Raw genomic sequence first — 25,914 nt, 5'->3', positions numbered from 1 at the left:
GAGAAGCCTGAAAATGAGGTTGCTAAAAGGCAACTGGATGAAGAAACGAACCTCTGTAATTTGGGGAGATCTGTGCTTTCTGAAGGCAACAAGAAAAATGCTCACATGATTTTGCCTTGACATCCTCAGACATCTACTGAGAATGATGGAAAGTAAGGTATAGTATCTATCACAGCACAGTGAAACAAATCACCGGTTACAGAGCCAGAGAACCCAGGCTTCAGATCCATTCGGGCATCAATGGATCTCTAATGTGCAGCCAGAGCTGAAACCACTGCATCAGAGAATCCAGGAGTCAACATCAGATGCAACGCAAACAGCTGAACATTAATGCTGGAGGGTAACTGGTTTATTTTACTGTTTACAATTAGCAGCTTATTATCTTGAAGACAGCCTCCTAGACACAAACAGATCGGCTTTATGGACTCTTTAAAAAGACAAGAGATAATCACTAAAGGATCTAGTAATACACCACGATGAAAAGTAATAATTTATCTGAGGAAAAAATCTCCCTGTGATAGAAAACAAAACACATTCCTATAAAATTAACAGTAAAAAAGTTAAGAAGCTAGCTTCCATTTTCATTATTAAAGGCAAAAATTACCAACTCATGTAAAATAATACATCAATTCATAAAAAGCAGTAGAAACAAAAGTCAAATATTTAAAAAATTATTCTATTGAGGTCATAATGGTTTATAACATTGTGTAATTTCAGGTTACATTATTATATACCAGTTTCTGTATAGACTACATAGTGCTCATCATGAATAGTCTATTTTTTATCTGTCATCATGCATATGTGCCCATTTACCTGTTTTGCCCACCCCCTCCCCTCTGGTAACCACTAATCTCTTCTCTTTATCCCAGTGTTTATCTTCTACATATGAGTGAAATAAACATTCTTCTCTTTCTCTGTCTGGCTTATTTCACTTAACATCATACCCTCAAGGTCCATCCATGTTGTTGCAAATGGGACAATTTGGTCTTTTTTATGGCCAAGTAGTATTCCATTGTATGTATTAATACCACTTTCTTTACCCATTCATCAGTCAGTGGGTACTTGGGTTGCTTCCACATCTTGGCTATTGTGCACAATGTTGCAATGAACATAGGAGTGCATAAATCTCTTCGTATTGTTGATTTCGTGGTCTTTGGATAAATACCCAGTAGTGGGATAGCTAGATCATAAGGTATTTCTATTTTCAAGTTTTTGAGAATCTCCATACTGTTTTCCATAGTGGCTGCACCAGTTTGCATTCCCATGAGCAGTGTATGAGGGTTCCCTTTTCCCCACATCCTCTCCAACACTTGTTATTTTTTGTCTTCATCATTGTAGTTTTGATTTGCATTTCCCTAATAATTAGTGATGTTGAACATATTTCATGTGCCTGTTGGCCTTCTGTGTATCTTCTTTGGAAAAATGTCTTTTCATATCCTCTGCCCATTTTTTGATCAGGTTTTTTGTTGTTGTTGAATTGTATGAGTTCTTTATATATTTTGGAAATTAACCCATTGTTCGATATATACTTGCAAATATTTTCTCCCAGTTGATGGGTTGTCTTTTTGATTTGTTCATAGTTTCCTTTGCCTTGCAGAAGCTTTTTAGTCTGATGTAGCTCCATTTGCTTATTTTTTGTTTCCCTTGCCAGAGTAGACATGGTATTCAAAAAGGTGCTGCTAAGACTGATGTCAAAGAGTGTACTGCCTATATTTTCTTCTAGGAGTTTTGTGGTTTCAGGTCTTACATTCAAGGCTTTAATCCATTTTGAGATAATTTTTATGTATGGTGTAAGACAATGGTCTACTTTCATTCTTTTGCATGTGGCTGTCCACTTTTCCCAACACTATTTATTGAAGAGACTTTCTTTTTTCCATTGTATGTTCCTGGCTCCTTTGTCTAAGAGTAGCTGCCCATAGATATGTGGGTTTATTCCTGGGCTTTCAGTTCTGTTCCACTGATCTGTGTGTGTCTGTTTTTTGGCCAGGACCATGCTGTTTTGGTTACAATAGCTTTGTAGTATATTTTGAAGTCAGGGATTGTGATGTCTTCAGCTTTGTTCTTTTTTCTCAGGATTGCTTTGGCTTATTTGGGGTCTTTCGTTGTTCCATACACATTCTAGGATTCTTTGTTCTATTTCTGTGAAGAATGTCATTGGGACTCTGATTGGAATTGCATTGCATCTGTAGATTGCTTTACGTAGTATGGACAGTTTAACTATGTTTATTCTTCCAGTCATGAATATGGACTGGAATATCTAATTTCTTTCCATTTCTTTATGTCTTCTTCAATTTCTTTCAATAACGTCTTATAGTTTTCAGTGCAACGGTCTTTCACCTCCTTGGTTAAATTTTTTCCTAGATATTTTATTCTTTTTGTTGTGATTGTAAGTGGGATTATATCCTTGACTTCTCTTTCTGCTAGTTTGTTTCTAGTGTGTAGAAATGCAACTGATTTTTGTAGGTTGATTTTGTACCACACCACTTTGCTGTAGCTATTGATTATATCTAATAGTTTCCTGGTGGATTCTTTAGGGTTTTTTATATGTAGAATCATGTTGTCCACAAAAAGCGAGAGTTTTACTTCTTTGTTTCCAACTGAATACCTTTTATTTCTTTGTCTTACCTAATTGCTCTAGCCAAAACCTCCAGTACTATGTCAAACAGGAGTGGTGAGAGTAGACACCCTTGTCTTGTTCCTTTTCTCAGATGGATGGCTTTCAGTTTTTCACCATTAAGTTTGATGTTGGCTGTGGGTTTGTCATATATGGCCTTTATTATGTTGAGGTACTCTGTTCCTATGCCAATTTTATTGGGAGTTTTTATCACAAATGGATGTTGGATCTTGTCAAATGCTTTCTCTGCATCTATTGAGATGGTGATGTGGTTTTTATTCACCATTTTGCTAATGTGGTATGCCACTTTGGTTTGCAGATGTTGAACCATTCCTGTGTCCCTGGTATAAATCCCACTTGGTCATGGTGTATGATCCTTTTAATGTATTGCCATACTCTATTTGTCAGTATTTTCCTGAGGATTTTTGCATCTATGTTCATCAGCAATATTGGCCTGTAATTCTCCCTCTTCATTTGTCCTTGTCTGGTTTTGGTGTCAGGGTGATGTAGGCATCACAGAATGAGTTAGGAAACGTTCCACCTACTTCAATTTTTCAGAATATTAGAAGGAAAGGTATTAACTCTTCTTTGAATGTTTGGTAGAATTCTCCAGAAAAGCCATCTGGGCCTGGACTTTCGTTTTTTGGGAAGTTTTTGATTGCTGTTTCTATCTCTTTATTTTGGTCTGTGAAGATTCTCTATTTCTTCTTGGTTCAGTTTTGGGAGGTTTATGAGTCTAAGAATTCATCCATTTCTTCTGGGTTATCAAATTTGTGGGCATATAGTTTTTCATAGTATTCTCTTATAATGCCTTGTATTTCTGTGGTATCTATTGTAATTTCTCCTCTTGCATTTTTAATTTTATTTATTTGTGCCTTCTCTCTTCTTTTGTTGGTGGATCTGGCTAAGGTTTGTCAATTTTACCTTCTCAAAGAACCAGGTCTTAGTTTCATTGATCCTTTGTATTGCTTTTTTAGTCTCTATTTCATTTATTTCTGCTCTAATTTTTATTATTTTCCTCCTTCTGCTGACTTTGGGCTTTGTTTGTTTTTTCTTTTTCTAGTTCTGCTAGGTGTAGTTAAAGATTGTTTATTTTACATTTTTCTTCTTTGTTGAAGTAGGACTGTATTGCTATAAATTTACCTCTTAGCACTGGTTTTGCTGCATCCCATAAGAGTTGGTACATTGTTTTCATTTTCATTCATCTCCAGGTATTTTTTTTCTTGTTCTTTTTTTCTATTTTATTTTTTATTGAGGTTATGATAGCTTACAACTTGTGAAATTTCAGCTGTACATTATTATTTGTCAGTCATATTAGAGGTGCACCACTTCAACCTTTGTGCCCACCCCGCACTCCCCCTTTCCTCTGGTAACCCCTAATCCTGTTCTCCTTGTCCACATGTTTAACTTCCACATATGAGTGGAGTCATACAGAGATTGTCTTTCTCTATCTGGCTTACTTCACTTAACATAATACCCTCAAGGTCATCCATGTTGTTGTGAATGGGACAATTTTATCCTTTTTTATGGCTGAGTAGTATTCCATTGTATATATAGCATATCTTCTTTATCCAATCATCAGTCGATGGGCACTTAGGTTGCTTCCATGTTCCAGGTATTTTTTTATTTCTCCTTTGATTTCTTCATTGATCCAGTGGTTGTTCAGTAGCATCCTGTTTAATCTCCACATATTTGTGCTTTGTGCCTTTCCCAGCTTTTTTCTTGTAGTTGATTTCTAGTTTCATAGCATTGTGATCAGAAAAGATGTGTGATATTTCAATCTTCTTAAATTCATTGGGGCTTGCCTTGTTTCCCAACATATGGTCTATCTTTGAGAATGTTCCATGTGCACTTGAGAAAAATGTGTATTCTGCTGTTTTGGGATGGAGTGTTCTATATATATCTAATAAGTCCATCTGGTATAGTGATTCATTTAAGGCCACTGTTTCCTTGTTGACTTTCTATCTGGATGATTTATCCATTGATGAAAATGGGGTGTTGAGGTCCTCTACTATTATTGCATTGCTATCAGTTTCTCCCTTTAGGTCTATTAGTAGTTGATTTATATACTTTGGTGCTCCTGTGTTAGGTGCATATATATTCATAAGTGTTATTTCCTATGGAGGAATGTCCCTCTTGTCATTATATACTGCCCCTCTTTGTTTCTCACTGTCTTTTCTATCTTTAAGGCTGCTTTGCCTGATCTCAGACAACACCTTGGCTTTCTTTTGCTTGACATTTGCTTGGAGTATTGTCTTCATCCCTTCACTCTGAGCTGACATTTGTCTTTAGAGCTGAAATGTGTTCCCTGGAGCCAGGGTATTGTGGTTCTTGTTTTTTAATCCATTGAGTCACTCTGTGTCTTTTGATTGGAGAATTCACTCATTAACAATTAGAGTGATTTTTGATACATGAGGGCTTACTACTGTAATTTTATCTTGTTTCCCAGGCATTCTATATTTCTAATGTTTATTTTCTCTTGTATTTCTGATTGCCATTTCAGTTTGGTGAGTTTCTGTAATGGTTTTCTCAGTTTTCTTTATACTTATGATTTGTGGGTCTGCTCTGATTTTACATTTAGTGGTTACCATGAGGTTTGTATAAGATCTCATAAATGAGATAGTCCATTTTCTGACAGCATCTTAGCTCCATTAGCCTAAGCAGGTTCAATCCCTTTCCTTTTGTCCTTCTGAGTTATTATTGTCACAAATTGTTCTTTTTTGTGTTGTTGGTGACTAAAGTGTTTATAATTACTTTTCATGCTTTCCTTATGTTTATCTTTTATGTTAAAATTAAGCATTTGCTAACCTGTTCTGATAGAGAGCTGCAATTTTCTGATTTTGTCTATTTATCTCCTGACTCAAAGCTTTGTAAACCTTTGCCTTTTTGCTACAGGTTAGAGGGCTTCCTTTATCATTTCTTGTAAGGGAGGCCTATTGGCAATGAACTCCTTTAGCTTTTGTTTATCTGGGAAAGCTTTTATTTCTCCATTGTATCTGAAGGAAAGTTTCACTGGATAGAGTATGTCTGGCTGAAAGATTTGTCTTTCAATATTTTGAATATATCATTCCATTCTCTCCTAGCTTGTAAGGTTTCTGCTGAGAAATATGCTGAAAGCCTGATAGAGGTTCCTTTGTAGGTTATTTTCTTCTGCCTTGCTGCCCTTAATATTTTTTCTTTGTCACTGAGTTTTGCCAGTTTTAATATATGCCTTGGAGAAGGTCTTTTTGCATTGATGTAATTAGGAGTTCTATTGTCTTCATTTATTTCTAAGTCCAGTTCCTTTTCAAGGTTTGAGAAGTTCTCAGCTGTTTGTTTGAAGAAGCTCTCTGCCCCTTTCTCCCTCTGGAATACCTATAATCCTTATATTGCTTTTCCTAATTGAGTCAGATATTTCTCAAAGAATTTCTTCATTTTTTTTCAATCTTACTTCCCTTTCCCCCTCTACCTGAAGCATTTATATATTTCTGTCCTCTAATTCACTAATTCTGTCCTCTGTATCATCAGTTCTGTTTTTTTCATGGTTTCTAGATCATTTTTTATCTCACTAATTGTGTTCTTCACATCCAGAATCTGTTTGGTTTTTTTTTTTTAGAGTTTCAATCTCTTTGGCTAAGTATTCCTTGCTCATTAATTTTATTCCTGACCTCATGGAACTGTCTTTTTGGGTTGTCTTGTAAATCGCTGAATTTCTTTATGACAACTATTTTGAATTCTCTGTCATGTAGACTGTAAATTTCTGTGAGTTCAGGATTGGTTTCTGGAGACTTGTCATTTTCCTTCTGCTCCGAAGTGTTACTGTAGTTCTTCACAGTGTTTGATGAACTGATCCTTTGCTAGCACATTTGTGGTAGTATCAGGTCACAGATTCCACTTGCCCCTGATGGGAGGTAGCAGGAACAGTGTTTTCTGATCCCACCCTATCTGCTGGAGGTTGTGTGGGCAGGGCTGATCTGTGTTCATGAGGGCTGGCCCCAGCCAATCTGCAGGTTGGACTCACAAGGGCTGAGCCTCTGCACTGAGCAGGCAGGTCACTCTTGTATGGGTGGGGCTGCTGTGCTTGGCAGGGGACCAGCTGAGCTGCTATGCTAGGTGGGAGAGGTACCTACACAAGGGCTGCTGTGTTCTGAGGGTGAGGCATCTTCTGACTGGTTGGGTACCTTCTTGCTTGTGCTGAGTGTGGCAGGCAGGCACCTTCATGGGGGCTGAGCTGCCACCACTCAGTGTAGAGCATTCCCACTGGTGGGCCTGCCATGGCATAGCGGGTCCTCTTGTAGGCTGGGCTAAAACTCTGAAAGTGTTTGCATGGGCCAGGCTGCCTTTGCCTGCTCTTACAGTTGCCCCGGCCACTGTGTGAGGATCTGCAACCTGGCTTGCTGCCACTGGGGAGAGGAAGGGGTGTGCTCACCTAGTTCCACTGCCTCTCAGGGATTCAGTCCCCTCACCTTCAGATGCACAGCTGTGTGGATCTTTCAGACATCCTGTTGTGCTGTGCAGGGAATCCTCTGCTGGTTAATGAACGTTCATTTAGTTGTAACTTAGAGGGAAGAGACAAAGGGAACAACTCACTCTGCCATGATCCTGACATCACCTCCAAAAAAGTCATATTAATTTGAAAAAGATCTGGCACACTATAACGTGTATATATGATTTCTTAACTAGTTTGCCTTTAATATTCTGTATTAAATGCCCAGCTTTTCTGAAGTTGTTGTAAACACAAATATCGTTCTGACTGTATAGTCATTAATGACCTTCTTTTTTAACAAAGTAAAGATGAAACTCATACAGAACTGCTCTTATTACTACTTTAAATTTGGCTTCATTACCAGAAACAGGGTGTTTTCAAGAACTGGATCTTTCTAAGTCCATTTTTATATTTTAAAACAGCTTTATTTTTATTTGATTATATTCATTGTAGAAAAATGTGAAGAGACAGAAAAATAGCAAGAAAACTAAAATTTTCCAATATCCATGCCTCAAATACAGTAAAAAAAAAAAATATATATATATCTCTTCCTAGACTTTTTGTACAGTTAATTTTAAAATAAAATCAATACTGTAAAATGCTTACATATGCGTTTTTCATTTCATATTACAAAGTCACCATTTCTTTAGGACATTAACCATTATGTGAAAACACGATCTTCACTTGGCAGCTTCACAATCTAATTATAGCTAAATTATAATTTACCTCCAATTTTTGGATATTCAGATTCGTTTGAATATTTGCTATTACAACTAACACTCTATTGGACATCTTTCTTCATACCTAATTCTTTGTACGTATCTCCAATAATTTTTTAAAGATAAATTCCTAGGAGTAACGAGCACAAAGGGTGTATTTTGTAAGCGTTTTGATACATTTTACCAAACTGCCCTCCAAAAAGACTGTATCAATTTACAGTCACACCAATAAATGGCCTAAGAGTCCCATTTCTTCTTCTTATTCCTTGGCAACACAGGAAATTGGATGTCACCTCCCACTCTTTACTGTTACAAATTTAATGGGGGAGGGTAAATGATGTCTTCCTGTCTTTTTTGCTAAAGTGTAAGACTTTTCCAGACACTTGCTGGTCATTTGCTTTCCTTCTGTTTTGTGAAGCAGTCCACGTCTGACACAAGGCATCTCTGACTCGTGCAATGTCTTGTCATACATGTTCCTCCTTAGCGGGCAAGGGCATGAAAGCTGCATGTCTTTTCCATGTTTTTCAAAGTTAGGCAGCAATTTCCCGAATGTGTAGAATTAGAAAATCTTCTCTTCTGGCCCGCCATGCTATTTTAATGTTTTGGTAATAAAACAGAAAACCGGGCCATATCCTGAAAGGAAGAAAGCAGGCACAGATTACAATCAGCCAAGCACTTACCACAGGCAGTGGGTTTACAGATGTGTGAGCATGATAATCACCTGGAGTGCTTGTTAAAAATCAGATTTTTATTTTATGGAGTGAGGTCTCAGGGGACATACACTTTTAACACACTCTCCAGAATATTCTCATATTCACCAAAGTTTGAAAATCACTAACCAGATGTGGGACTTCCAGCATCGCTCTGAACTCTTGGTCCCTCACTCTCCTTTCCTGTCAAGTGACGTCCATCACACTTATCTAGAGGACTGTTCTGATTCTCACTTATCTCCGTCCCCTTTCACATCCACCAGGACACATTTTATACGCCAACCCTCGGTCTGGATTATCGTTTATGCAACCCCCATCTTTCACCTTATCCTGCTGAAAAAAAGTCCACTGAAATTTTAATATGTAGTATGTCCAAAGAGAATAGGGTCTTCTTCATCACTGCAAGTCTCATGTGTCTTTGCAAACCACAGCTGGACTTACAGTGAATTCGTGAGTGAATGAATGATATACATTTCAGTGTTGGAAGGACTAGAAACACTACCCCAGAATAAGGGATTAGGTGTTCCTTCATGCTAGAGAATGGAGGCCACAATTCTCAACTGTGTCTAGAGCAGCAATTCTTCATTTTCTCTTTTTAGGTCATACATCCCACTTGGAGAATCTGAGGAAAGCTACACATACTAACACTTTCTAAAAATGCAGACATCCAAAACCACACAATTTTACACACACTTTCAGAAGCTTCCTAGAAGGAAAAGACAACACTGATTTCTACCTTCTGAGCATTTTTACTTAAAAATGAAGTTGAAGTATAAATTTATTGCTTGAGAAATTATCTTCAAGCTCAAGAGACTATGGTCAAAATGGGGTCAATGAGGAAACTTAAAAAGAAAGAAAAAAACCGACCACACCTTGCAGGTAACATTAGCCTCAGCAGCACAAAGTATCTGTCACATTTCCCACCAATCGATGGCATGCTTATTTAGACAAACTAAAGCGAGGCTTGTCTATTGCATTATATGCATCTGAATGTAACTGTTTCTAGTTTAAACTGACATTCTCCAATTCTTAGAATTTATATTCTGTTTTCTTTTTGTTCACAATTCTAAGGGCTTCCTGTACTTCAGTTATGATGGTACACTTCATGGGAGAAACGGGCTGTCATTTATTCATTAATGAACATTTATCTCCTAGGTATACAGGTTGCAACCAGCATACGTGTTTCTTGTCCCTTAGGGACTTGAAGTCTACTAGGGAAGACAGATTACAAATTCCAGTGTCCCTGACTCTGCAGTCCTAAACGCTGAGAGGCATCCTAGTTACACCGGTGTGCGGCAGCCGGCTTGTACCAGCTTGCAAGAACAATGTGTATCACTTCCCAGCTTATGAGGGGCTTCATGTTGGTAGCTTGAAATCAGCTGTGCTGGAGAATTTACACCACGTAAATCAGCAAACACTAGGAATCATGGCTCCTCCACGCCCATCAGCTGTCAATCATTTACTATCATATCACGTCATCACACTAAAACTGTCACTCTCAGTGCAGGGCTCCTGAGTGGTAATTCAGCAGTGTAGGAAGAGCTTACATCAACCTTTCAAGTCCTCTCTCAACTACTGCCATGAGACCCAAAAGCAGAGGTGTGTTCTAGGAGACCTCAGGATATGCTGGCTACCCTCTCTGGATACCAGGTCAATGTGATATCTGACCAATTTGAGGCAACTCCTTATGCAATGTGGTTGATCAAGAGAGTTATAAAATGTCCAAATAAAAATCATGCATCTCTGAGCTTGGCAGTTGATTTAAATTATATTCCGGGAATCAATACAGTCATGCTTCACATAACAAGGGGGATATGTTCTAAGAAATGCATTGTTAGGTGATTTCGTTGTTGTGCGAACACCACGGAGGGTACCTCCACAAACCTAGATAGTATAGCCTACCACACACCCAGGCTATATGGTACTAATCTTATGGGACCACGGTCATATATGCAGTCCACTGTTGATCAAAATGTCATTATGCAGCACACGACTACACTGGAGCTGAAAAGCTACCAATATGCAACCATCTGACGTTCATCATGAATTACTGTCTTCATGTGATGCAACATTAACTGTAAGCAGACAGTCCCCAGCACCATTTTGGTATTGCTATGTCAGTGTCTCAGCTTTAAAGGCTGCCGAAACTTGGTGTGGATCTGCCAAAGAGAAAGCAGCCTTGTGAATAATGTAAGCCACATGCAGAGCAGGCACTATCAAATCTTTTGGAAGACGTAGAGACACACTGTAGAGCAGGTCAGCATCAATAACCTGGCAAACTAGCTAAGAAAACTCTCCCCACATCAACTTCCAATGGTCTTGCATTACTAGCCAGAATATATGACTACTCAGTTTCACAAACAGTTAGTATGGTAGTAAATGGCATGAAAATTTGTAGAAAACCTCTAGGCTAGTATAAAATACATGAGTAGAGGGACTAAGGTTGAAGTGCAAATAAGAGGAAAAGGCAGCTGAGGGCCTATGGATCGTCTGCTTGCAGATGGCTGAGGATACTCACCTTCAGAGTACGAAGAGTCTCTGACCATTCCATGGACCTATCCGGGGTACGGTACTGAGGAGTAAACTTGTGGCTTTATTGGCATTTTCTTTCAGGGTCTTTAAAATCCGGTCCACTGAAACCTAGAAAAACAATGGCACAGGATGTTGCCAGAAATTAAAAATTCCACTGCTGTTCATGGAATGTTTGCCTGAGCTCCTACCTGACCTGCATGGTCAGTTTACCCCAGTTTCAATCTGGAGCCCTGCAAGCTGGGCATTTATCAAGATGGTCTTTGGTCCCAGTAGGGAGGTCTTGGAGTAACTCAATGATATTTCTGAAAAGCACCGCTGGTTTTCAATATGGTGTCTGAGGATCTTCCTCAGATGTATAATGTGCGAGCATGCTCTGGAAAGCTGTGTCTATTCTCCCCATGTCCAGAGAATGAATTCTAGTCTTAAAACTGTTGCCAAACTAGATAACCAGTCAGAAGATCAGCACATTTCCCTTTAGAGAAGTCTTCCAATAACGAAGAATGATGGAATCAATGGATCATCATTTTTCATGTTACAGCTCCCAATGAATTAATGAATGGATGGCTAGGTTCACAAAACAAAAATACCTAAAACCAAATGAACAACTCATTTTAATGTGCTTCCTGATGGAAAAACAAATCACTACATATGACACCTGAATCTGATCAAACCTGTAGATCCAGCTGCCAATTTACAGAAAACAACAGAGGACAGAGCAACCTGCTAACCTACCCTAAGGAGATGATTTCAGCAATTTAGACTGTGGGAAACTCTACACGACAAATAACCTGATTTCTTTTTAGAAAACCAGGAAGAAAAAAATCATTTATGATACTTCAGATAACTAGAAACTTAAACTTTGCTTGGTTATATTAAGGAATTTTTGGGGGAATGTGCTAATGATAATGCAGTTACGTTAAATATCTCCTGACATGTTTATGGATAATATTATGAATGAGAGTGTAAATGAAATGTAATTCACTGTAAGCTGATATGATAATGGTTGAAGCTGGATTCGGGAGTCATGGAAGCTCATGCTATTGCCTACTGTGTACATGACTAAAATTGCCTCACAAGGAAAAGCTGGAAGAAGTTGTGATTATAAAATGGACAATGAGAGGTAGAGAACTTGTCGCACTTCACTATGCTTAGAAGAAATCTGAGATTCAGGGGCACCATGAATGTACTTTTCTTTCTGTTTCCTGGAGTATAAAGTCCAGACTCCTTCCACAAACAACAAAATGTGTTTAGAAAAAAATGACGAGCACCGTAGCAGAGGGAAGGGCCCACTACTGTGGGAACACAAAGCAGTGACAACTTGGGTGCCTGCCAGCTACAAGTACATGCATGTCTTAAGTGGAGTCTGAATGCAGGCTCATAAAGCATCCAAGACATCTACCCTACATTTACTCTTTTCCTGTGACTGATATTTCATAAAGAATCGGACCTCTCTTTCCTCTTCTTTGTTCCTGCTCTTGGGCTCCACCCAAAATGCCCTTTCTACTAACCTCCTCACATTCAAATCCAATTCTCTGTTCAGGGTCCAGCTCAGATCTCAAAAGTTTCCTTCTTCACAAACTTGTTTTTGGTCTCCCCACCCCCAACTCCATCCTAGCTCCCATCTGAGGACCACTCTCCTAGGAACCAGCACTATTCCAGTTGCTTGACATTTATCATTTGGTTTAACTCTCCTAGTTACCCTGCAAGGTCAGAATTGCAACAGAACAACTCACACCCGTCACCCCCAAGCCCCGGCTCCATCCTAGAGAAGAGTAATGGGGTAAATAATGGGCCCAGTGTCTCAAGTAAACAGAGCAACAGGAATGTGAAGATGAGTTTAGGCAACCGGAAAACCTTCTCCCCATGCCAGGCTGCACATCTGGTTTGAAGCACAGTGACACACATGGCTGGCTGAGATGATGCCATCTTGGACTCTGCCTTCCTTGTAACATTTAACAGTATTTGCTTTCATGCCTTACCACTTACACAGGGTTCAGCTTCTCTGCTTTTAACTGAAGTGGCTCCAACTGTCTGCTTCCCAACCCTCCTGTGGCCAACTAAAGGGAAGCAGCGTTAGCTCTGCAGAGGAGGAGACAAATGTCACCAGGCTGAGCAGAAAGCAAAGGCAGGAAGCAATCTGCTCTCGGGACGTGACAGGGGCTGGACCCTCCTATTTGTTGGAAGCGGCTTCTCAACACCATGAGGCTGAGCTGCCCCTTAGGTGACCAAAGCTGCCCAGTGAGAGATTAGCTTGTGCCAGGATTTGCAAATTTCTTACATAAAAGCATCCTAGAAGTTAGCAAGAGTGTATTACACTGAGGAGTGAGGATAAGGTGTTCATGCCAAACAAAGAACCCGGGCTCCTCTACGACCCAAACTCCCTGTACCTGGATGGACAGACAGCAAGTCTCTGAACCTGCGTCACATGGAATTGGATGGTGAAACCAGCAGCTCTGAGACAGTGATTCAGAAAACCCCCTGGGTAAGATGCCACCTCTCCTAAATGTGCTCACAACAGCCAGCCCGCACCCCTCCCTAACGTCAACACTCCTGGAGTGCGCTTCTGTCCCTTTCTCTACCTTAAAGTAAGACAAATGATAAGACAAACGATCAGGTTTCTACAAGTAAAATGCATAGAATGAAAACAGAGGGAGGGGAACATGAGAGTAAAAGAGACTTAAGGGCCAGCCCCAATGGCCTAGTGGTCAAAGTTCAGTGCACTCCACGTCGGCAGCCTTGTCTCAGTTCCCAGGTGTGGAACCATACCACTCATCTGTCAGTGGCCATGCTATGGCGGCAGCTGACATTAAAAAAAAAAAAAAGAGGAAGACTGGCAACAGATGTTGCCTTAGGGTGAATCTTTCTCAACAACAACAAAAAAAAAGAAAGAGAGAGAGAGTGACTTAGAGATGTTATTCAAACATAATGTATAGATTATAAGGGACCCTGAATTGAATGGTGAAAAACTGAGATGAGGGAAAATGTAAACATTCTGTATATTTGATTATATTAAAGAATTAATATCAATATTTTTTGGTCAATAATGGTGTTGTGCTTATTTTTATTACTTTATTTTTAAAAAGAGGCCTTTTAGAAAAATATTTCCTTCAAAATACTAGGGCAGGGGGAGAGAGAAGTGGGTAGGGACTCATACGTGACACAGGGATGGGCCATGGGTGATAACTGTGGAAAGCTGAGTGATGGGTAACTCAGTGTTCATTAAACTAGACTCTCTACTTTTGTGGAGGTTTGAAGTTTTCCACAATGAAAGTACTTGTTCTGGAAGCCTGACCTCAGTGGTCCAGTGTCCTCAAACACTAGCTGGACCCTGACATCTTTCCTGCCTAAACCCCTCACTGCCCTCCCATCCAAAATCCTTCCATGGTCTATGTGGCCCTGCCCCCCCTCGCTCCCTCCGCCCTCTCCACTCAAGCATGCCCATCTTTCCTACCACACTTCAACAAGGACAGCTTCCCAGACTCCAAATATCTGCTGGGTCAATTGGATACATACTCCTGTATCTCATCAAACTATTTCTTTATAACTCTGAGCTTTCTCACACTGGTTTGCATAACCTTTACCCCCCGCCCCTCCCCAAAATCAAAGCATTAGCCCCTTAGGGACTTGTCTGTTTGCTGTTGTATTCCTACACCAAGGATGGTATCCAGTCAGGGTAAGTTAAACAGACAGGTATGAATACAGAGTCCTCTTACCAGGAAGACGTAATAGGTTTCTCCCTTTGAAAACAAACATAATAAACAGCAGCACAGCATAAGGAAATTATCACCAAAAGACCCTTTATCCTTAAAATAAGGCCCAAGTCTCAATATGATCCCCAACATGCCTACAATGTACTGTTCATTGTTGACCCTTGGATAACAGTGTCTTTTTCTTCCCTATGAAGATCTTTGTTCTTAACTTCCAGTGGGAACTACAGAAAGTATGTGGCAACGTATGAAAAGCTGACTTTACAACCTGGTAGAAGGACACTTTCTGGAACTAGTGCGAGAGAGACAAATAGTTAAGACACTCTCTTAATGGCTCTCAAGGCACCTGGAAACCCAGGCCATACTCGTCCAGAAGAGAATTCCACCTACCTCTTCCTCATTCTCCTTCCAGCAATCATAATCTGTTGCCAAGGCGATGCTGGCATAGCAAATTCCAGCCTCCTTAGCAAGGACCGCCTCTGGAACTGTGGTCATGTTGATAACATCCGCCCCCCAGGCGCGGAACATGAAGCTTTCTGCCCGAGAGCTAAAACGAGGTCCCTCGATTGTGACCATTGTCCCTTTTGAGTGGCACCGGAGTCCTAGCTTCTTAGCATTCTCTAAGAGGACCTAGAAAAGAAACAACCACAAACTCAAAACGTACAAACACAAGTAGAGCTTAGTATTTTATTTTTTCCCTGAGGTTTAATAAGTTAATTCCTTAGTTAATGTCTTTTACAGTGAGTGCCTAGTACCCGCAGGTCCTCAGAGAGAACCTGGGAAATCACAGAAGGGTGCTTCCTAGACGCTCAGCCACTTACCTAACCCTGTTCCCGAGCCCCTGCAGAGAGCTCACAGCTACAAGAGCAAAGAGCGAGCTTTTTCTATCCACCAGGCATTTGTAGACATACTGGAATCTCAGTGACTTCTTAACAGCTTGAAGAGACTCAGCTGGGCTGTGAACGTCAACTTGGATCTGAGCTCTTCACCTCCAAGGCTGAGCTCAGGGGCCGCTGCTCACCCACATCTCCTCAGAGAGACGCGCTGAGAACTGCTTGCCAGCACCTGAGAAATTACGCTCATTGCCCTTTTATACAAAATCTGAAGACTTTTGTCAAAGCTTTTTTGGTTAGAAACTGATTTCCTCATAATCTCCTTTGTCTGCTGCCTCTCCAGGGATGTATGGTCAAAACAGAATGAGGCCGCGCTGATTTTTTTCTTTCCAGGATAAACTTATCTTGGCATTCCTTTAGTGGCAAGGCCATGCAGGGGTTTTAGAAAAATTATTTAAAAGTTTGATCACTTTTTCCAGTGTCTAATTAATAATGCATTTCTAATATTCAAGCTATTAGTTAATTTCACTTTTTTCTTTGCGTGTTCTTCAACACTGTTTTTCAATTAAAAAAAAACCTAGTCTTTTAAACTTAACTGTTAACCTACTTACATACTGCTGAAAACTCACTTAACCTTTATATGACTTAGTTTTCTCATCTGTAAAATGGGACTAATATTGTAAAACTCAGAGATATTGTGAAAATTAAATAAGCTAAGGAATATACAGTAGAGAATCATGTCGGGCACAGCGTCAACACTATATAAATGCTAAACTGGTCTCCTAACGATTACTAACACCGGCAGCTTCTAAAATGTTTACCTAATAATTGGCAAAGGTTCCTGGGATACTACATATATAAAAAGGAGTGACTCAAAGTCAACAGAAGGCTGCAATCTAGGCCAAAGTCTCGCCTGCACATGTCTGAACCACATAAGCGAATTAACCTAGTTCCTTAAAAATAACTCATTCTGTGCTATGGCGTTGGGAGACAGAATTTTAACAAGCGCCTTGGCAACTCCAAATTTAGAACCATGACAAGTCACAGACAATGAACAGCTGATGCTACATCAGGCTGATTTATCCTATAGACACTGAAGATAAGATTATGCTTAGTCACAACTTTTCCCCAAAGAACACAGGTTACACATTCAAGGACCTAAACCACTCCTTCCTCCCCTGAACCCCGCCTTTTTTTCTTCAATATTAAGATATAACCAGCTCAGTCCTGTCTTCATTAAATGTCTTTAAAAATCCCGAATAACCAAGCTGCATGTCTCGGCCACACTTCTGAGTGCTTCCAGAGATGTGTGAGGGAAGATCCCAACTACCGCGTGCCACTGGCCTGCAGCACGTAAGTCCACCCATCACCCTGGGAGGTGGGTACCATGATGGGGAGGAGGAGCAGGTGGAGGCTGTGGATGTGGACCAGCCACAGACAGACCCTGGGGCGGTGCCACCTGAACCAGTACCTTGCACCCCCATGAGAACCGCTAATGCCATCCAAAGGAACCAGAAATACAAACCACAGGCTGAGACATCTCTGGGTCTGAGGCTAAGATGCTTTCAGTTCCACGTCTTGAGTAATCATAATGGAATTTCCGAATCTATTACCATTGTCACAAATGCGCTATTGGCAATATTATATCACCAGGCTAAACATATTTAATGTGTCAGAATTTCCAGAGTTTGTTTCAGATGCCCTCCTAAAGTGACTAGAAGTGACACTATTCTGGGAATAGGTAACACTTGCACAGTGCCCAAAACATAAACAGTACAAAAGGATATTATTCTGTGACAAGTAACCCAGTTCATCTCCCCAAGGGAAACCAGTTACCAGTGTTTTGGTCAACTTCCCAGAAAGACTTTATTTACATGCAAATATGTTCATATTAATCTCTTTATATATACACATATTTAACACAAATAGTAGGTATGGGCCAACCGCTGTGCATCTTGCTTGCCACCTGATGACTGAACTGACAGTCCTTCCTCATGAGTACACGAAGGATCACGTGAATGGTGACAGTGAAAGTGATAATTACCAAGGGCTGCATCATCTACTCTTCACATTTTGGACTCTAAATATCTCTTTTAGAGTACATAAGAATAAAGGAATATTCTGGAGGCTTATTTTTACCACTTTCTTAAATTGCCTTCCACAGTACTCTAGTTTTTACGTGGGGGTCCTTGGCTTGGCTAGACAACTAATGGCTGAATTAATTCGGTCTCAAGGGAGGCCAACTGTATTACTGGAAATAGTCACCAGCCACCACATTTACATAGGCTCAGCATACAGCATGAGCACTCCCTGCGCCACCTCTACTCCTGGTGACATAGATCACCGTTTTCTGCCTGGGGGAAGATCTCAGATCTCATACTAACATGGATTTTCTCTCCCTAGCCCATTCGTTACCAAGCTGCCCCCATTTTGAAATGGACGAGAATTTTATACACATCTAATTTCCCCCAGAGAGCAGATTTATTACGTGGACAGATCAGTGTTTCAGGGGGAAGGCCAGCAGCACATCCTGATACGTTCTGCTGATAACCACCCAGAAATACATACACCTAAATACACAGATTCACACAGACTGAACCTGCCATTATTTTAAACAAGTAAAAAAAGGACTTCACAGAAGTCAGAATCAACATGCAGTGCTCTATATGAAACGGCCCCCCAACTCCTGGCTTTGGATTCCAGATTTTCGTTGGAGACCAGAGTGAGGTGCCCTGCTGTGAACTAGAAGGAAACCAGTGGCACAGGATTACGCAGGCTAAACAGAAAAGCTAAACTAAACCTTCTACTTTCCATAGGCAGGTGATAAGATTATGTGAATGATGAACATGTTTAGGTATTTATATTCTCTAAGCTAATTTATAAAGCAGATTTGACCAGGCAGTTTTCCTCTGACAATACTTCTGATCTGTTGGGTCCCACCTGACTGATAATCTGGGATTATCAGACAAGCACCATTGTGGACCGAGTGACAGACGCTGAGTCGTGGTACCATTTTCATCCTCTGAGAGCTGAGGCTGCGCTTCCGCCCCTTCCACCACCACTGGCCTTTGTAGGGCCGCCCCTCTGTCTGAGCTTTTACTATAATCCTGGAGGGGAGGCTGGACAGTAATGGCCGAACTCAGCTCAAAGCAAATGATGCCAATCTGACAATTTACAGATTATCAATAATAATCTAATTCATAAAAGAAGTAACCAGTCATTGGCTATCTCACAACTGACAGAATTTGTTCCAAGTATTTTGTAAGTATTAACTCTTTTCTCTGTCACACAGTCCTAGAGGTACATGTTATCATCACCTTGATTTTACAAATGAGGAAACGTAAGCCCAGAGGTGTTAAGTAACTCGTCCAATGATCACAGGTATTAAGCTGAAGAGCAGAGACTTGATCCCAAGTAATCTGGTTCCAGATACCATTCTCTTGACTAATATACTATCTTATACTAAATTATTTAGAAGGTATCCTGACAACAACATCTAAATTTATTAAAAGAGTAGGTTACAACTTTGAGAGTCAGCTTACAAATGATTGAGAGTAGCAGAGGCATTATTAGCAAAGGGAAACAGCTCTTCGTTAAACCTTGCATGAGAAACAAACTGGAGAGGGAAGAAGGACCACGTGCTTAGCCAATTCATCTAACTCTAGATGCCACCCCAAGCCCTTATGATTTATTGTGGTGCACCTTCCAGAAGTCTATGCGCCTGTCTCGTTATGGGGCAGAACGGGTCAGCCGCTGGAATGGCACACTCCTCTGGCACAGGAGGAACTTCCGTCATAGAAGGTCTGAGGTCTCTTGGTGGTCCTACAAAGCAAAGTGAAAGGTTTCTGGTTTTTTTTAAGCCATCTCTCCATCCTCTGTGCGCTGGTGAATCAACTGCATCCAGGCCAAGCTGTCGGTCCTCACTCCAGAATCAACAGCTCTGAACAAGTTGAAGACAACAGTAAGAAAAGCAGCTCCGAGATGGTATTCAGCTTGTCTGGCTCTGGGTTGGTGGCAACATGCTTTCCAATGGGAATTAAAATGTCTGTGGTCTGGCGGCTGTAACGCGATAACCACACTGGACTGTAGGGACAAATCATCTGCGGGCTCAGGAGGGCAGGTGACGCACTTCAGAAGTCAATAGGAAACTTTCAATCATCGCAGATGTAGAGGCTTGTACAGTGAACGCCATATAGACCCATCACCTAGACTCAGCAATTTCCAAAACTTTGTCAAATGTGCTTATCTGTTAGAATTTCCAGGGTTGCAAAAGCAGCCATCCTCATTTTATCCCTACCTTGGATGGACCAAAATATGTGGATTATTTCCCACTGCAATGTCATTATCACATCTGATAGAAATAACATCAATTCCTCAGCATCACCCAATACAAAGGCCATATGCAAATTTCCCTGATGGCCTCAAAAATGTCTTCTTTTTTTTTTTTAAACAGTTGCTTTGATAGTGTCAGGTCCAAACAAGGTCCTTACCTTGTATTTGATTGTCATGTCTCTAAATTGAGAGTAATTCCTGCCCTCTGCCCCAATCTTATTTTTTCATGCCTTTGACCCATTGAAGAAAGCAGCTGTTTGTCCTGCTCCACATTTGGGAATCTGTCTCTTGCTGCCCTGTTTAGCTTGTCCCTCTACCTGCCATAATTCATTCTAAAGTCTCTTTGGTCAATTTTTTAATAAAACATTTTTGAACCCACAATAGAGGGGCTACAATTAACCCAGTGCCCAGTCACCCAGCAATTTCTCAGCAGAAGTTTTCAGAATAAACCACTTTTCACGTCCATCACATTGTTCTAAACGTAAACTCGTGAGTAACACAGGAAAGAGAGTCCTCTTCTGTCCTACAGAGGGGACAGCAGCGGAGGGCCAGGGCGCGAGAAAACAGGGGCAGGCAGATCATGTAACGTCTACTCCTGGGGTGGGAGGGTGGGGAAGAGCGTGGAGAAATGTGCTGCTTCAGGTCCCACAGCTGGCACGTCCACCCACCAAAATTAACCTGTGACCTCCACCCCGTCACATACAAACAGTGACACGAGCTGGCACCAACGCCAACTCACTCAGAGATGAGGACTCTGCTCTGCAGGAATGAAAACCCAGTCCGTGCCTCCCAAGCCTCTGTCACATGTGTCTTAAGGGAAATGCTAAGTTAACCTCAAAGCAGTTGCAAATGGGGTTAAGAACGGGTCAAATGACTGTTCCAGCCTGGATAAACAGGCTTTTCTCTCTTTGTAAAACTGACCAACCAAGTGGTGCCACGTACTCCAGGCTCTGGCTCGCTTTCGGCCTTCAATGAGTCACGTATTAGCAACATCCCCATTTACAGCTGTGATTAAATATGAAAACAGGGCCACAGAAACATTCAGCGGCTGTCCCCCAACAGATGGCCAGGCAAGAGCATCCCCATCTCAGCGATCTCCGCCCCTCTCTTCTCTCTCCATCCTTCTCTGCCTCATCACTCCTCTCTTTGTCTGAACTTTTACCTTACGTCATAACATGTCTTAGTTAGGCTTTAAGTTATGCTATGCACATGTGACACTTATTGACAGCAGTTTTAATTCCCTCTCAAGTGGAACACGTTACGTTTTTCTCTTTAAACAAAGCTCCCTAACTACTAGCCGTATGGCTCACAGCAAATTGCTGTATCTTTTTGATTCTCCATTTCCCCAGGATAATGGGTGTTCACCCACCCATTTATAAAGGCATTATGAGGAGTAAGTCCACCAGGAGGAACAGACATCCCAGAGCAGCTCAGAGTACGATCTAGCTGGGGACAGAACTGGGAGTCGGCACGAGCAGAGGCTGTGGCTGAGGACAGGGTCTCAGAACACTCCACCTCGTGAGGGGTGAGCGAAGTGGGGAGCCCCAGGGAAGAAATGAGGACTGTAAACCCACTGTTTCTAACGGTTTCAGGGCTCCACTGTGGGGATCCTGGAAAGGACGGTGCAGATGGAAACAGCCCCTCACACAGCCTGGCCACCGACGTGTGGCGTTTCGCATAACTAAGCGCCGGCGTAGTCAATGAAGCGTTGATGATGTAGGCTGACGTCACTACAAACAGCAACACTTCTGTAGAGCATAAAACGATGAGCACGGTTAATGCTGAATGGAATCCAGACCAAGAGCAGTGGGGTTTACAATCCCAGGTGAGGCGGGTGGGGGACATGACCCAAGGGAAATTCTAGAATGACAATATGTGTAGTTTAAGAGCTCCTCTCCTCCCTCTGCGGGTGTTTATCAGAGAAGTGAGCTCTGACAGCTCAGAAGGAAGCCAGGGTGAACCTGCCGGTACAGCGGGGACTGTTCCCCCACTGAGCCTGCATCATGGGGCCTGCCCGTCACCTCCAATTCCCACCACAACAGCTCTTCTCCAGATAGAGTAGGAGTTCGCCCTCAGACTGACATGGGGAAAAGACAGGAAACGTACTTGTGCGCCTGGATTTGAATCTTATTACTAGAATTTGTGTGTGGTTGTGAGCAAATGACCTAACCTCCCTGAGCTCGCTCTTCATCAGGCGAGTGTGAGCAACATGCGCACTCATACCCTTGCTTAAATACGAAAACAGGGCTGCGGAAACCACCAGCGGCTACATCCCAGTAGACTTTCAGGCAATAACATCCTCATTTTATATGTCAAATGTGTGAGTTTCGGGATGAATAACAGTTGATGCAAAGTGCTACTACTGCTATTGCCTTGAGGATTGACAAGGTAACAGACCCAGCAGCTGGCACACAGCAGTCACTCAGATCACCTTGTAGACAGATGCAGCTGCAGCAGAAGTGAGCAGATGGAGCAGGTTAATGGACGACACCTGCAGGTAGTTTCCTGCGGGGAGAAACTAGGTCTGCAACAGTACCCAGGTGAGCACCTTTCCTGATAAAGGGGCCCTTACTGGAATCTGTCCTCCCTTCCACCAAGAGATGGAAGTGAAATCTATTCCTGAGGCAGAGAATAAAATTAGTCTCGACGATGTCAAACTGGCTGGACCCGATGGGAATCGTGTTCCAGCTTGTGGCTGAGAAGAACGGGAAGGAACACACACCTCCCAGAAGCAACCTAGACCAAGGACAAGAGAGTTTAGGAATGGCAGCTCCGTCCTACTGAACTGTAGATGTGGCACGTTGTGGCAGGCAGCATAATGCCCTGCCTCCCCACCCGCCCAGGATATCCACAGTCTAATGCCCAGAGCCTGTGGAGATGTAACCTTATATGGCCAAGGGAACTAAGGCTGCAGATAGAATTGCAGTTGCTAACCAGCTACTCTTAAAAAAGAAAGATTATCCTGGATTAACCAAGTGGGCCCAGTGTCATCCCAGGAGTCCTCAGTGCGGAAGAGGGAGGCAGAAGAGTCAGTGTCAAAGTGATGAAATGTGACAAGGACTCGGCCCGCCATTGCTGGTGTTGAAGCTGGAAGGGGGCCATGAGCCAAGGAATGCAGGCAGCAAAGAGCAAGGACAAGGATTCTCCCGAGCCTCCAGAAAAGAATGAAGGCCTGCTGACACCTTGATTTTAGCCCCGTGAGACCCACGTTCATCTCCTAACCAACAGAACTAGATAATTTGTGTTGTTCAAGCCACTAAGTTTGTGGTCATTTGTTACAGGAGCTATAGGAAACTAATACACGTGCTTACATGGTTTAAGCTATAGTTAACCCCATCATGCTTTCTGCAGTAATAAAGAACTGATGCCAAAGGTCTGCGCAACTCTTGCTTCAATCAGCAAACCCTCCCAGCTAGGCCAGGGGACTGCTAATATCATCTCCCCAATGGCCTGGGACACCCACTGGAAAACAGACTTCCTGGACTGACTCATCTGGCTGGTTCTATCACTCACTCTCTAGCTGTGTGCCTCTGGGAAAGTCACTGATCTCTCTACACCTCAGTTTATACCAGTTTTCTCCTATTGAAAATGAAGAATAATGCCACCTAACTTATATGGTCATGTGAAGACTGAATGAGAACACGCGAAGCAAGTGCCCAGCACTAGGAACGACCGTTCATGGAAACCTGCTTCTGTGCCTCAGCTGCCAACCGCGGAGCAGGACCCGTGTACGGGCCTCAAGGGGACCCCAAAAACTGCGTGCGGTTGTCCAACAGGGATATGTGCTAAGAAAAGATAGTGTACAAATCAACAAAAAAACTGCCAAGGAAGAGTGAAGGAGACAAAATCATGCTGTGAACTGTCAAGAGAAAGGAGGTCAAGACAGTCAAGGAGAGAACACTGGGCCTTTCAGACACAGACAGGAGGAAAGCCCAGAGAAAGAAAGGCTGGTGGGTTGTTTCTGGATCAAGATCCTTAAATCGGCTCAAAGACAGCCATTTGCTAATATTTTTCCTTTGAGGAAATGTTGAGTTGCAAACAAATTGAGGGAAAACACCCGTCCCCCAGGAGAAGCTGGCCTCTGAGGAGCCCGGCGCAAGTCCACACCAGCCCCAGCGTGCACGAACGTGAGTCAGTTCACTGGCAGGGCAGGGCCGACGGCTGCTCCTAAGAAGTGTGGTTTAGGGGAACTGATTCTGCTCGCACCACTTAAAAACTACCCAAACAGGAATGTGCATGGACAGGGACAATTTTGGGAAACCAAACTAAAAGGTTCTCCCACGCCACCTTTTCCTCAAAGCCTGAGCTCTGAGGGAAAGAGGAGGGGCCCTAAGGAGCAAGTCTGTCACAGCCACCTGGACACGTTAGTCCTACAGCTACAATTTACCCTCCAGGGATGTTCGTCCACACACAGATAACAGGGCCCCCAGATGTCGACCGGAGTACGGTTCATACAAACCAGAAACTGAAAACAACCAAACTCCCCACTGGGCAGGCTGCTTAAATCAATCCCATCCCCAACCATGAGCAGTGTGGGGCTGTCAGCAAGGATGCGATGGGTGTCTGACCACAGGGATGGGAAGCTAAGAGCTATGACTAAAAGGGAAGGCAAGTTGTAAACTAGTACAGAATAAAAGGACAAATCGTTCTTCTTCTAGAATTTATATATAGGCACACAAACACAGATTTTCTTTGTGTTAAAAATATATAAACAGTATACACCATAGACTGTTTCATGAGGTGCTTGATTGAGTTATTGAGATAGCTTGGAGACTCTTCTAGATCAGCACATAACAAATCTACTCAATTTGTTTAAAATGCTGCACAGAATCCCGTGGATAGACCAGAATATTTAGTTATCACACAACGAATGGGTAATTGAACATGCTCCCACCAGTGTCTCTGCATGAGCTCCCTGGTGCATGGGGCTCTCAAGAAACCAAACGAAGGAGCCGTGTGGGTTAATGGACAGGCACATTTTAAAGTCGGACAGAGATCACCAAATTGCCCTTTGAAGGCCAGCAGCAAGGCCCAGCCCCTCCTGCAACATAGGAGGGTTTTGCTTTTCACCATATACCCTCCAACATGATTTACAGTTTATTTTATTACAAACATCAATTACTATTTAAACACTTTGAAACACAGATATGCACATTGGATAGCATGCTAGTTTTAGCATACATTAGAACACCAAAGACAAGTAAAAGAAAGGAAACAATTGGATGGAGATGGCATAAATATTTAGGGCCAAATCACCGACTGGTTAGATCAAAAGGCTATTTATACCCTAGGCAATCTGCAAACTTTCAAGGTTAACAGGATTAACGATGAGCTCCCTAAATCCCTAGGTGTATGTGTGTGTGGGGTTACGCACACACATATTTACGGACAGTGCTGTCGTGAGTACGTTTATAAATGAAAGGTCAAATCCTGGAAGATTTGGGTCACGGAGTCAGGCACAAAGGGTCCTCATCTAGAGGAGGAAGGTGGGCACTTAGCCAGGGAAAGGAAGAGAGAGAGTTTAAAACTATGGTAGGGAGAAGTAGAGGAAGTTTTGATGTGAACAGCAACAAATTAAGAAATGGAATGAGTCTTTTCTATTAACCAGAACAACCGAAAGGTTACGAATTTGGACCATCATCATTAGGATCCTCCCACTGCTCCGATCTAAGGAGTCCCCCTAACTGCCTGTGATGCCAAACGAATAGAGAAAAACCAATTGGTGTTGCTATCCCAAGGAGGCAACACTGCTCAATAAACAGGGAAGAGTGTTCCCCTCTTATTTTCTATTCTTTTTCATGAGGTCTCGCTCAACACAGCACGAAGAGCGGTCATACGAGAACAACGTCCCAGCTCTGACACAGGTGGTCACAGTGTCTTTGGGCCTCAGTTTTCTCATCAGGAAAGGGGATAATAAGGTATGTGGGATGCCTCCTAGTGCTGTGATAAAGGACTATAAAAGCATTTACTAGTTTCTTACGCAGCTTTGTTCCCACAGTAGA

At 42.1% G+C, this 25,914-nt stretch overlaps 1 protein-coding gene across 13 annotated transcripts in view; it reads right to left on the bottom strand.

The window, feature by feature from the left end:
* Nucleotides 1-339: 339 nt before the first annotated feature.
* Nucleotides 340-25,914, bottom strand: part of LOC106824685 (S-methyl-5'-thioadenosine phosphorylase-like) — a 56,133-nt gene continuing 30,558 nt past the window's right edge. For 7 of the 13 annotated variants that reach the window (XR_011497252.1, XR_011497253.1, XR_011497254.1 and 4 more), the window contains 3 exons: nucleotides 15,138-19,402; nucleotides 11,027-11,148; nucleotides 340-8,431 (listed from right to left, as the gene is read on the bottom strand). Coding sequence is in view for 6 of the 13 variants with exons in the window: in XM_070495483.1 (XP_070351584.1) it covers nucleotides 19,327-19,402 (76 nt within the window). In the remaining 7 variants the exon portion in view is untranslated. Of the gene's footprint in view, nucleotides 8,432-11,026; nucleotides 11,149-15,137; nucleotides 19,403-19,875; nucleotides 23,698-25,914 lie in introns of those variants that run through there. The other 6 variants (XM_070495485.1, XM_070495487.1, XR_011497251.1 and 3 more) reach the window with 5 other exon arrangements.

Source organism: Equus asinus, chromosome 23 (assembly GCF_041296235.1).
Source record: "Equus asinus isolate D_3611 breed Donkey chromosome 23, EquAss-T2T_v2, whole genome shotgun sequence".
Lineage (NCBI taxonomy): Eukaryota > Metazoa > Chordata > Mammalia > Perissodactyla > Equidae > Equus > Equus asinus.
This window is presented reverse-complemented; position numbering and strand designations above follow the sequence as displayed.